This window comes from Plutella xylostella, chromosome 30 (assembly GCF_932276165.1).
Source record: "Plutella xylostella chromosome 30, ilPluXylo3.1, whole genome shotgun sequence".
In the NCBI taxonomy this organism is placed as follows: Eukaryota; Metazoa; Arthropoda; class Insecta; order Lepidoptera; family Plutellidae; genus Plutella; species Plutella xylostella.
Genome location: NC_064010.1, coordinates 903,343 through 917,290, shown reverse-complemented (window position 1 = coordinate 917,290; position 13,948 = coordinate 903,343). Strand labels below are relative to the sequence as shown.

The 13,948-nt window shown below is 38.5% G+C and overlaps 1 protein-coding gene and 1 long non-coding RNA gene across 2 annotated transcripts; one reads left to right on the top strand and one right to left on the bottom strand.

The window, feature by feature from the left end:
• Positions 1-987: 987 nt before the first annotated feature.
• LOC125488558 (fatty acyl-CoA reductase wat-like) lies at positions 988-11,646 on the bottom strand. Its single transcript, XM_048632002.1, has 9 exons — positions 11,445-11,646; positions 10,755-10,848; positions 10,383-10,505; positions 9,492-9,763; positions 9,207-9,316; positions 8,758-8,825; positions 7,965-8,160; positions 2,007-2,187; positions 988-1,515 (listed from the first exon to the last, which is right to left on the bottom strand). Exons 1-9 carry the CDS (start codon positions 11,606-11,608, stop codon positions 1,131-1,133), a joined length of 1,593 nt encoding a protein of 530 aa, XP_048487959.1. The 5' UTR covers positions 11,609-11,646; the 3' UTR covers positions 988-1,130.
• A 1,562-nt stretch (positions 11,647-13,208) lies between these two features.
• Positions 13,209-13,948, top strand: LOC125491065. The gene is made up of 2 exons (XR_007268094.1): positions 13,209-13,468; positions 13,884-13,948. It is a non-coding gene; the product is annotated as an uncharacterized LOC125491065 (long non-coding RNA).

Genomic DNA, 13,948 nt, shown 5'->3' with positions numbered 1-13,948 from the left:
CTGTGACAGACATGTCGCTGTAACAATGCCGCTAAGGAAGTATTGATTATTTTATTTTATTATTATTATAACGCATGTAATGAAATTAAATTTATAATCTGAAATTATTATTTTTATTATTGTATTTAATACTGAATTTATGTATTGATTTGATTTATGATAAATTGTACTTATGTTAATTCTTGTGCTCGTTGTTAATGTATTGTTTTTATTGAATTTTATGACATGTACGGAATATGGATCAAGTTATCCGAAATAATTGAATTTAATTAATTAAACGGCATATACCCATATATAGGTATTATAGCAAAATAAAGAAACTAAAAAGTTAAGTTGTCAGATTATTTACTGTTTGACTACTAAGTACTATTTAGGAATTCACTCAGTGTAAGTAATATAAATGAACTCAAACGTGAGGTGACTTTCACTCTTTGTTTTTTTGACGTCATTTAACTACAAAATGTTTTTTTATCACTTTGTTCACCTGTTAATTATTCTATCTACTTACCACAATCAAAAGGAACGACTCAGTACAACTTATATGTTACAAAGTACTTTTCTGAATTCGTGAACATCCATGGTTATAGGCGCATAATTATACTTACTTTACTTATTCGTTTTTTCGTAAGCTCTTGTTAATTATTTTTGATTCTACTTATCGCATAGAACAACGCGGACTCGGGTGTTCTACTCAATGGTTTTACGAGATACCTAGAGGCACCACTTTGTATATTTAAGGTATATTTAAGGTACTACTATCCTAAAGTAAGCCAAAAGTTAAAGTAGATAGTGTATACATTATCTACTTTAACACTTTTGCCTTTTGCCACATCCTGGAGAGATGGGGCAAAAGTGGTAAAGTAAGCCATGTCTGTCATGTCTGGGCTCGCCAAATAATAAATGAAATACTATTGCACGAAGGAACTTTAAGCTAAGATCGACCTTAAATTTATGTATAAATGTATATCTGCCACTTTTTGTCCGCATCCTGCAGATTTAAGGTCGACCTTAGTTCAAAGTTCATTATTTGTGCACCACAGCGCATAATATTTATATCCTTCTGTAATAAATAATATTTATTAACCTCATAAATTACATAGACGTTTCTTAACAAAAACACATAACTTACGTTAGCATTGCGATAAATTACGACAAACAAAACTTAAACCAACAGACAGTACACTCAACAAAAACACTCCAAGTTTAAAAATGCCGTAAGCATACAACGCGAACAGAACGTAGCTAGCAATCCTGAACCACTTCTGTCTATTAACAGCCTCTTCTGTTCCTTTCAAGCCGTCTTTCAGGATATACTTCCGAATGCCAAGCCACCAGTATCTTATAAAGACGTAGAAGTTAAGTTCTGCCATGTCAAAGAAGAATATTTTCTTGTCAGTGTCTGATAGGCTGTTGAAGAGTTCCATGGTATGATCATCGTGGAACAGGAATTTGGAGACGTGGAAGTAACGTAAGGTGGTCTGGAGTTTGTACATCTTGGTGTATATTTGCGTGAGCCTGGAAAGAAAGACAGTATTTTTTTATTGATTACTAGCAAATCTTCTTATCGTGTTGACGACTTTAACTTAAAATCAGGCTGCTGTGAAAAATGAGGAGTGCTCAAGTGGATGCCCCCCAGCCCGTTGGACGGGAGGGGGTAGTATCTGGATGAGGAATTCTGAAGACAGAGTGTTGTCGATGTGCAGGTCCTTGTAAGAGGCATAATATGTATATGTCTAGCAGTGTATGACTATAATTATAGAAGCAGATAATATTTTCTCGAAAAATCCTCAGGTTTACGGGGTAACAACGGGAAATCCGAAGTAAAAGGCCTTCTATCTTCCTGGCGGGTGCTTGGGTGGCTATATAAACCGTGATTTATTCCATGGGTATTTCAGTCATACCCACGGTGTATACTTTATGCCGAAAATCAGCAGACGGCGACAGATAAGAACGATGCTGACGAAATAACCTCGTAAAATGGCGTAACATCTCAACCAAAATCTCACCTAAACGAGCTGCCAGTTACTTTAAACACCACATCCGCTAAAACGGCCGGAATGAAATGCAGGAACAGTAAGAGGAAGAAGTAGGAGTATCTGTTGGTGGCCTCCACCGAGCCGCAGTACCACATGGTCTGCGGGGAGAGCAGCTGGCGACCCTCGCTGATGAGCACGGACTTGAGGATTTCTGTAAAGGAATACATTTGGTAAGATCAAGCTTAGATCTTGGTTGTTTAACGTAGCATGACAATTGGCGTTTATGGAAAGAAGGGAGTGGAATAACGTAAGTTTGGAAGTTTTTCCTAAGCCATAGACACGGACTTCAGGGTTTCTGGAAATATAATTATTGGTCAGATCTTAGTTGCTTTACGTAGTCTTGGATTATGTTAAGTAGGGAGTGGAATAACGTCAGCCTGGAAGTGTCTATAGGATGCTCGTCTAAGGACCGGTTTTTAGATCCGTGGTCATCTTCTACCATTAGTCAAGAGCGGAGTCACTTCTCAATCATGAAAACTGCATACAAATTTAAAGCTGGTTTTTACTAATGGTTTCTATTTTTGACCAATGGTTGAGTTAAATACGAATAAAAAAATGGCTCATAGACCTTTTTCTCTTTTGATCCTTCCATTACATGCACATTACATGACTGTGTCAAGTCACAGTTCTCGGTGCCTCGTTGGGAGTAGACGTGTTCCTTAAACTATTTTTTGAATATAATTATTTAATTCGAAGTTTTCGATCAGTCAGTTCTCTACCTGCTCTTTAATTATCGGCCCCTCTCGTACTATCTTGCGGTGAAGCCCATATAGTGCCAGCGCTATATTGGAATTTGTGTTGCTGTCTCACTTACCGAAGCACCTTGTGGTTGTGAGTAATTTTCACTGTTTACCTGTACTGGTGTCAGAAAAAAGCGAAAAAACCGCGGGCCGCACCCGGACGCGAACCGGCGGCCTCACGCTTCTGGGGTGAACGCCTTAACCACTGGACCACTGATACTGGCAGCGCTGCGTGCGAATTACTTGATATACCTCTACGACTATCCATACTCGTGGTAATACCGACACCGGCCAATTTCAAACGATTGTGTAGTTGTGTACACAAATCACTTACCTATTTATACTCGGTATACGGTTATATACAGCATGATGCACTCTCCATCTAAATCCAAGCAATCTCACTCAAAATCAGACATATCAATGCCATCAGATACCGCACTACGGAAACGCAAAACACCTGATGATGATATTACCCAACTTTTTAAAACGTTCACTCTAGAGATGAAAGCCACTATGAGTAACTTACAAACCGACATGAGCATGAAACTATCAGAAATCAACCAAAACATCAATACCATAAGGAGTGACTTGGACACATTAAATTTAACGACCTCCGAAATTAAGTCTGATATAAATTCTCTACGCAGCGACTGTCTTAGCACGAAACAACGAGTGTTGGTTTTAGAAAACAAACAGCAGGCAATGCACGAATCAGTTGCCGATATCCAATCTTCCGCGCAGTTTTGTTCCGACCAGCTGGACGACGTTCAGAAACGCATGGCTATATTGGAAAAATCAGGCGGCAATGGTTCGCAGCTGACAAATAAGATGCTTGCTATGGAAATTAAGATAGAAAATATGGAACAACAGGCTCGTCAATGCAATATTGAATTAGCAAACCTTCCTGAAAGGCGCAGTGAAAATCTCACTACTATAGTGGAGACCATTGGATCTAAGATTAACTATCCCATACACCAAGCAAGCAAGCTCAACAATCGGATCGCCCTAAGAATATAATTGTCAAATTGCAATCCCGCACTGTACGAGACAATATCTTAAGTGCATTTCGTACCGCCAAAGGTATAAAGACGGACGTACTGGGAATAGCGGGCCCTCCTAGAGCTGTGTACATGAATGAGCACCTAACATGGCAGAATAAACAATTATTTCGGGAGACCCGTGAAAGGACGCGCGCGCAGGGCTACAAATATGTTTGGATCAAGAACGGGACCATTCTTGTGCGTGAAGCGGACACTAGCCCGGCTTTTGCTATTCGTAGTCGCAATGATCTCAGCAAAATACAACGAAAGGAAGCCTGATAGTAGTAGTTTTATGTTAATATACGATATATACTTTAATTTTTACATCACTTCACGTTGTTTACTAAACAATCTTAGTTTGATGTTTATTTTATCTAAAAGTATAAATAGTTGTGTATTATCTTTTTATAAGAGCGGTATAGCGTATATGTATTTTAATTTGATTGCTACTGCATTCCTATATTATAAGTTGTATGTACTTGTAACATGTTTATGCCTTGGCCTCTATGGATATACGATATGCATGGGCTCACTTTCTTTGTACTCTCGGATTAACTAATGTGAATTTATTTGTTTTTTTAAATTTCCATGGCTAATAGTGACTTGTCTGTCTATTATCAGAACTGTAAGGGCTTACGTACTAAACTAAATTCACTCTACATGAATATTCTGGCTCATACATACGACATCATAGTACTTACGGAAACTTGGCTTATTAATGACATATCTGACAACGAATTCATCGACCAACGCTATACAGTATATAGATGTGATCGCGATAGATCTGCTACCAAGAAACAAGACGGTGGAGGGGTGCTCGTGGCCGTTCTTAAAGAGTTAAGACCATCCATAGTTAATTTCATGGATATTTCCTTAACGCAATTTATGGAACATGTTATTATTAGTTTGCCCAGTACCCAAAAATGTAAACATCATATTGTCAGTGCGGTTTATATACCTCCAAAAACAAAAGAAGAGACATATGAAACATATTTAAACTCAATCCAACCAATTATTGATAAAACTCAAGTAGATGTATTTTACATTATAGGGGATTTTAACTTACCATACCTAGACTGGGTTCCTCACTCTGATTCTAACGGCTATACATGTAATGGCACAACTTCTGTCTGTAGACTATTTTCTAATTTTATGTCTATTAATAACGCCTTTCAGTATAACAGTCTTAAAAATAGGGATGACAGAATACTAGATTTAATCATTTCTAACATCAGATTAAACAAAACATTAGTACCGATTCCCGAACTATCTAAAATTGACCCTCTACATCCACCTTTTTACAATATTCTCTCCATCAATGTTGATAATAAACCAATTAAGAAACGTTCTATACCAAAATATAATTTCTACCGTGCTAATTACGACCTTATTATCAAAGACTTGGACCAAATAGACTGGCATGGATTACTGGATGAGTTACCGGCTGAAAGCGCTCTAGAAACATTTTATAACAAAATCTATGGTCTCATTAAAGCTCATATCCCTCTAACTAAATCCAAGTCTTCACGATTTCCAGTGTGGTTTAGTCCTTCATTGATTCACATATTTAAAGACAAAAACAAGGCATGGATTAAGTGGAAGACGTATGGAAACCTATGTGACTATGAATTATTTTCATTATATCGTAAAAGATTTAAATCAGAGTGCGATAAATGTTTTTCTAATTACATTGAATCAGTAGAAAGCAGTATCACTACGGATGTCAAACACTTTTGGACGTATATAGCAAATCGCCGTAATAAGTCAGGCATACCGTCCACTATGAAGTATGACGGGCATTCTTCGAGTGATCCAGAAACAATATGCAATATGTTTTCAGATTATTTTCATTCAGTCTATGAGCCCTCTACTTTAGATTCAAAAGAATGGTCTATCCCCACACACAGTAACAGTAACAATGTCCTTATACACAATTTGCATTTCACCGAATCACGCGTTCTACAAGAGCTCAAACGGCTTGACCCTGTTAAAGGAGCCGGACCAGACGGTTTACCACCTGTGTTTTTAATTCGAATCGCGAACTACATAAGCCTACCCTTAGCCATTATTTTTAATAAATGTATAGGGGAAGGGGTTTTTCCTACAATCTGGAAACTGGCGAATATTACTCCAGTACACAAAGGTGGTCACAAAAACGATGTTGATCAATACCGGCCTATCTCTATTATGTCCACCTTGTCGAAGCTATTTGAGAGACTGGTTCATGACATCATATATCCCATCCTACACAATACCATCATCCTAGAGCAACATGGCTTTGTTAGAAAACGATCAACTGCATCAAATCTTATTTTATTTGCAAACAATTTGTTTGAAAATATGGACAAAAGAATACAGGTTGATGCTGTTTACACAGATTTTCGTAAAGCTTTTGACAAGGTGGACCACAAACTTTTACTTGATAAAATTGCATTTAATGGCATACGCGGCGACTTGCTCCGTTGGTTTTTGTCGTACATAACTGAAAGAAGTCAGAGAGTATTGATCAACGGGTTTCAATCTAGCACAATTAAAGTTACATCGGGCGTCCCCCAAGGCTCAATTTTAGGTCCTCTACTTTTTATCCTTTTTATTAAAGATATTAAACAATGTTTTCTCAATTCAAAATTTTTAATGTATGCTGACGATCTTAAAGCTTTTAAACCTATTTATAGTATTAATGACAGTTATTTATTTCAAGAAGATTTAAACCGCTTGAGTGAATATTGCCATCAAAATAAACTTAAACTAAATTTACAAAAGTGCAATTTTATAACGTTTTCAAAAAAAGTTACAAATGTTAACTTTACCTACTCTCTTTGCGATGCACCACTAATAAGAGTCGAATCACTAAGAGACCTAGGAATACTATTTGATCATAAGCTACATCTTGACTTACATATTGATAAAATAGTTAATAAAGCATATCAAATGTACGGTTTTATAATGAGAGCCTCGCATGATTTCCATCAACCTTCTACTTACCTGCATTTTGTACAAAAGTTTGATCAGGCCCCAATTGGAATATGCTGTATCTAGTTATCTGGAATCCATTTTACACCAAATATAAGGATATAATCGAGAGAGTGCAGAGAAAGTTCTTGCGTGCAATGCATTTTCGTTGCCATCGTGCCACTCTATCTTACAGAAAACTTCTGGATAAATATAAACTTCAAACTCTTGAAGATAGACGTACTTTACTGGAGGCAATGACACTGTACGGCATATGTCACAATAACTTTGATTGTATTGATTTGACCAATAAAATTTGCTTTGTCGTACCGCGAACTGTCCACCGTCGGGAGGTCCGCGCTTACCAACTGTTCTCCACAACTTCTAGTAAGACTAATGCAGGCAAGCGCGCACCTCTCCATCGCATGGTCGATACGTACAATAAATTTTTTAACGAAATTGACATATTCCACCAGCCTCTATCAACATTCAAAAAGAATATTATCAGTAATTTGTCTTGTAGTAATTAGAATTACTTTTTATTTAATTTAATTTGATTAATTACTTGCATACATGCATATTAATTTAACTTATTTAGGTACCTATAGATTTATATCTCATATGTATTCCATAGCTATACCCGCTTGTTTTTTTTGTTTTTTTTTTTTAAATTATTTATTTATTTATTTGTCCTCTCTAAATACACATTATTATGCATGCATATTTTGCATGTCTTTTTAAGTTCTAGGAATAATTTAATTTCTTTAGATGTTTTAGTTTTATAAGTTTGTTAACTCCCAACTAGGTAATTAAGTAAATATTCTGTGGATGACGTTGTGGGCTGTACATTTATATCTTAAGATTTACCGATATTTATTTATAATTATTACAATGTACAACTGTTTGTCAACCCATATAAATAAAAATAAAATAAAAATAAAACAAGTCATGACCATCATGTCAAGATTTTGGCCAATAGTGTGTTATTATTATTAACTACGAAAAAAAACAGGTCCATAGTGCCAATTTCGCCATAGTGGGTTAGAGCATAACCAGCGATTATTTTTTGACTTTTGACACATCTGTCAAGAATTTAATTTGGAGATGACGTATAATTGATCAACCTTTCCCTGGTTACGATCTAACCGACTATGGAGAAATTGGAGCGTGTGCCCTGTAAACAAAAGCATACTTACTCCAATTAACCATGTTCCTAATATTGGAAAGCGTGTATATTCTGGTATCTTTGTCCCCATTCTCATATCGTCTGACGGTGTCATACGTAGCAGCTATCGTGAGGTTATTAACGTAGTCCACAGGGACCATCTCATTCCTCGCTTCAGGATCAACCAGCATAGTGTGAGCTAGGCCTAAGCCGAAGCCTAGGAGTAGCTGAAACAAATGGAATTGGCTGTACAGGTTGTTTCAGAGGTAAAGTATGCCGAATGGGGGTAACTCAGGGGGTAATTATTCATTATGTAGGTACACAATAACATCCTGAGTCACAAACCCCTTTCGAGTTATTGCACCCTTTTTGTAACATCATTATTTATATTAAATAATACAAAAGCGGCAACATTATGGCTGCATTGCCAGTAGGCAAACTGTTCGCCCGTTACTAGGCTTAGGACGGGGACCCATTGCTGATTTGAAAAGAAAATTTCTTTTTGTTAACCAAGTGACGACCGAATGGCGTAGTGGTTAGTGACCCTGACTACTGAGCCGATGGTCCCGGGTTCGATTCCCGGCTGGGGCAGATATTTGTTTAAATACAGATATTTGTTCTAAGGTCTTGGATGTGCCCGTAAAATGGCAATAGGCCCGCCCCCTATTACATTGGGACTAACATAACACTCTGGCGAAAAGTGGGTGCAGCAATGCACCTCTGCCTACCCCGCAAGGGAGTACATTAGTACAAGGCGTGAGTGCGTGTGTTAACCAAGTAGTGCATAAACATCAATTAACATCATTAGGTAGTTTAAGACTTACCCCACTTGGTCCAAACACGTTGCCAACGTCCACCCAGCCCGGCGCCGGCTCGCAGGCAGATGGCAGCACTGGAAACAAAACAGTTATTCACTATTACTGCCAGTTTCAATACTCTACCTATAGATAGCTGACAGTTACGATCATACGATTTTGACAGAATGCAACTTTTTTTGTGTAAACTTGGTGTAAACTAACTGTCAGCTATCGATAGATAGAGTTTTTGAAACTGGCAGTTGCACATCTTCTACATGAATTTTGGCCATGGCGGTTAATTTCTTCGGGCAAACCTTCATAGGGGTTCAATGTATAAACTTAGCAAGTTGGTGTAGTACACAGAAGCATTCTCTGCAGTTCCACCACTGTCAACTTTCATATCCCAATGAGACGATAGTATTTAGTTTCAGTTTCGCTGAAGGTACTTCTTAAAAGGTAGCAATGAAAAATCTCACCTATGGCAGGTCGAATAACGCAGGCCGGGAGATCAGCAGCTAGAGTCCTGACGGCGTCTTCGGCTATCGCTTTCGAGAATGAATACGTGTTCGGAAAATCTCCAAGAAGTCTGAAAGAAAGAAATTTAATGAATGGTTATTCGTGGAAAAAAATCCGAATCTTATATAAAAAAAGGTTGTCTGGTAGAGATGGCTATAAGCAATGTCGCCTTTTTACAGTTTGTTATTTTAAAGTTTTTGTCTTGTTGTGGGGTTGTAAGTATAATGTGATGTGATGTGACTTACTTTGGAGTAATAGCATCAAGCCGGCTCTCGTCAACCGTTTCAACAAATTCAATAATCGTCTGCGCCGGCACAGGACTCGGGTAGAACTTTTCGAAAACTTCGATCTTCTTGCAATTGGTGAACGCTGTGGACACGTGGACGAAGGCGCGAAGGTTCTTGGTGTTTTTGGCTAGCTCTATCATCTCTCTGGTTCCCCTGACGTTGGTGAGGATGGCCAGCTTGATGGGCTCCTCGAAGCGGACGGTGGCTGCCGCGTGGTATATGATGTTCACCTGGAATTGGGAGAAGAAATTCATGAAATTTTGGTTTGACATAAAAGTGTTATTGACTGCCTGACCACCATCATCATAAACCTAAAACTGTAAACTCTTAATATGGTTACGAGGTGACTCTGTCAACTGTTCCGATGGTCTCAGTTTCAATCCCCGGCCAGGGTAAATTATTAGTTTGCATATCTGCAACTGCTATACGGGTTGGTTATCGATGTAGATAAACGAAACTATATCCCGCAATAAATACGGCGATGGGATTCATTCAAAATCAATTTTTTCTAGGCGCGATATCGCGACTTTGGGACGCAATAGGTTTAGTTCATAGTTAGTTAGTTCATAGTTATTTATTCATAAACAATATACATTGTGTGTGAATTTTTTAAAACTAACTCAACCTAGGTAGTTACACAATTTAAAAAAGTTTTGTGGTATCCAACCTATGCTTTACAATATGCAATCAACTTTTTACGATTAATATAATTTGAAAAAGTCATTAAAATAATAATTATACTTAATACAATTTGTCGAAATTACCAATTTAAATAATTATAATATCATTTCAAGTCAAAATAGATGTAAGTAGGTAGGTACAAATAAGTTTAAGTGTCAGTATATCTACCTCCTCAGCCAGCATATTCCAGTCGTCGTCGCTGAGGCCGAGCCTCAGCTGCTGCACGTCTCCAGCCACCGGGACCAGACGCCCCTCGAACCCAGGGTTCACGGCCCGGACTGAGTCGAACACCTGGGGATTGTGAAAGGTTCTTTAGTTAGTTGCTGTGCTGACTTTAAGTGATAAACAGGACTTTGGCCCACCCATAGTGAAAGGAATAGTCGGTCAGGTTTTGACTTCCAGGGTTTGCCAAAAGTGTCTTAGTGACAGGTTCAGGACTTGGCTTGAGGAGCCTCCTTGCACCGTTGACAATGAATAGAAGCTAAGGGTTCATAGGAGTGGCTCGCAAGCGACGTCATAAATGATCTAAACAATACTTACAGGATCCTGAAGCACGGCCTTCAGTCTGTCCTCCATAGCTACTCCTTTCTTATCTCGCGACAGCAAGTACACTTTCTTGATATCCCGACATGACCTGCCAAATAAAGTATTTGTTTTATTTGAGTACAGAAACACCCACAAGACAGGCACTGTTGGTATAAGTCCAGCTGAACTGATGACCTAAGACAGGTAGCTCTAAGTGGCTGGATGAGGAAGGCTGTTACCGACAGGATCTCATAATAATTACGGCCTCCTTTTGTATATATTCTTCTTTATTTTTTTTTTGACTGTCAAGAGTTGCTTTTTGGTTTGTTTTGTGTTGTAAATAGCCTAGCTCCGAAAATACACGTTTTTATTTGTTTACAAATCCTGGGTTTCCCTATAGCCTACGCACCGTAGTTTACAAAGGCCAAGGACAAAAATTTAGTTCCTTGGCAGAGGCGTTCTATGACCAGCAGTGGAGCATTATTGGCTGACCTTCTTAGCTTGTCTGTGATAAGATGTAACTGTCTGCTGATGGACTGCCGTTTGCCCTTTTTAAGGATGCTAAAGTCGGATTAACTGTCTCTCACTGACTGGCCAAGGCGCGCAGGACTTATACAAGGTTGAAGGTACTGCCGATACATCACTGATTGAGGAGGCCCCATTCATGCCCATCCCTTCTGCTATCCCCACTGATGGTTACCTCACCTGAAGAGTTTCTCGATGAGTTGTTTCCCCAGGAAGCCGGTGCCCCCGGTGATGAAGACGGTGGCTCCGGCGAGCGCGCGCTGCACCCGCGAGTCCCCGCGCTCCTCCGCTGTCCTGATCGCTCGGAGACGGGATAAGACCGTGACGTCTTCTGCTGGATCCATTATGGGGAGCTTCTGGAGAGGATACACATGCTATAATCAATGATGGTGGTTGGGAGCCGTGGCGACGTGTTCTATTTTGGGCTGTGGGTTTCAATCCTGGCATATGCTTATAAATTTGTTTAGAATGACCCCCTTAGACACCCTTTCGGCTTTGTACACTATCCCTGTTTCGGTCCTCTCAGAACAGGCAAAAATTCAAACTTTGCCAGTTTTATCCGTAAGTCCCGAACCTAGTTCATTAATTACCAGATTACGTAAGAACCGATCTTAATTAGAATTTAGTCACGCGGGCTACTAGGGCCTTCGCTATGCTCAGGAACCAAATGTTCCTCGGAGATTATCATGTGCGAAATAAGCGGTTTTCACCCCTCGGGTAACAATGTAACATTAAGGCCTTGTTTCACAATGTCTGGTTAGTGGCTACCTGTGAGATAAAATGCATGCTGTCACTCTCTGTTATTAATTTTTTGACAGTGACAGCATGTATTTTATCTCACAAGTAGCCACTAACCAGACATTGTGAAACAGGGCCTAAGTCAAAGAGTACAAAAAGCTAGTAGGTAAGTCATTTTTAATAGCTAAACTCACATACCTCGTGACTTGTCATGACTGCTGAATTCATGAAATGAAATATTGCGCCATAATTAAATTCATTCACGCATGTCAGCTACTGAAATATCTTTTACACAAGAAGTCTGAGCATCGTCACTGTTTGAATTGTATTGAATGAATATTAAAAAATAAATAATGAAATAGGTATAGTTCTGTGTTCTATTACTATGCTATACAGGTTGTTTAGTTTTCATCACTGACATTCTTGATTATAAGTACGAATGTTGCTAACTTAGGTATAGGTAGGTACATAGGCTGTAACAAAAGGTTTTTTCGCGATTCGAGAATTTCTAAAAGTCGTAGTACAAAAGTTGTTTGTTTTGACCCCTTTCAGATTAGTATAAAAAAAAACACGCACTCACGCCTTGTACTAATGTACTCCCTTGCGGGGTGGACAGAGGTGCATTGCTGCACCCACTTTTCGCCAGAGTGTTATGTTAGTCCCAATGTAATAGGGGGCGGGCCTATTGCCATTTAACGGGCATATCCAAGACCTGAGAACAAATATCTGTGTTTAAACAAATATCTGCCCCAACCGGGAATCGAACCCGGGACCATCGGCTCAGTAGTCAGGGTCACTAACCACTACGCCAATCGGTCGTTGATTAGTATAAGCACTTTTGAAACAAGTACATAACACTACCCACCAATCATACTGAGTAAGAATCGCCGTTGGCTAACTATGAAATCGTGAAAAAACTTAAGTAGGTAGTAGTAACTAGTTAGGCCCATAATAATGATTACTCCTAAACGGGAAAGACTAACTTAATGGCGCCGTCTGCAATATTTAAGTAAGTAAGTACATTTAACAGCGTATCAGAAAATTAACAACAAACACGTAAATAATGATTGTGTTCAAAATAATAATAATAAAATTTGAAAATAAAGATGGGACATTTGGTGTCGGAATTTTGTAGGTGTAACTTTTTTATTACTTACTTGCGATTTTATGACAATGAGTAGACCAACCTGTATAGTTTTACCACAGATCACCCCCAATAGATTCCGCCTACAAGGCAAGCGACGCGCACCACGCATTAGCTCAATAAGTAACATACAAACAAAGCTTGACAGCGCTCCTTCAGTTCTGACCAAGATTCAGACCCGCGCGTAGTGTGGAATAATAAACTGTTAAAAATCTTTTCCAACGAAAACATATGACATTTTAATGCCGTTTTGTGGTGTAAAGTGGTGTGGGAAGTCTTCTAAGACTTCAAACTTCCAAAAAGATGGAATTACTTTCCACCGGTAAGTGAAATCATAAAAAAATATTTTATTATGTTAGTGAAGCAAAGGTCAATATATAATGGTTTATTAATAATAGAACTTACGCTATGCGTTGATGTCTTTTGAAAATGTCTCTTTCTCACCTGCGGTAATGAGTATTACCTGTCCTTTTTTATCAAAATCACGCGATACTACTAGTGTTGTGTAGCGCCGAGTTCCGCGCTCAAGTTTTTATCGATCATTTTAACATATTTCAATTTACATGTAAAGATAATAATAATAATTATAGCTTCAAAATACAACTTGTTAGTTTATAGAGTATATTTATTGGGTCGGGGGTTTTTTATACAAATGATGTTGGGATTTTACACGGCAAATTTTCTTATTTTTAAAGTGCAAGATTAATGCGGAACATTATTGTAATCGTTTGTTTTAGGTTTCCGCAATGCCCTGAAAGAAAAAGCAAATGGATAGATGCAGCACATCGTGGCGACCTTTGGT

Coding starts and splice junctions, on each gene's coding strand:
- LOC125488558 (XM_048632002.1), bottom strand. CDS start 11,608: ATGGATCCAGCAGAAGACGTCACGGTCTTATCCCGTCTCCGAGCGATC. Junction 9,317..9,491: donor CTTGATGCTATTACTCCAAA/GTAAGTCACATC, acceptor TCTTTCTTTCAG/ACTTCTTGGAGATTTTCCGA. Junction 2,188..7,964: donor TAGGAACATGGTTAATTGGA/GTAAGTATGCTT, acceptor ATTCCTTTACAG/AAATCCTCAAGTCCGTGCTC.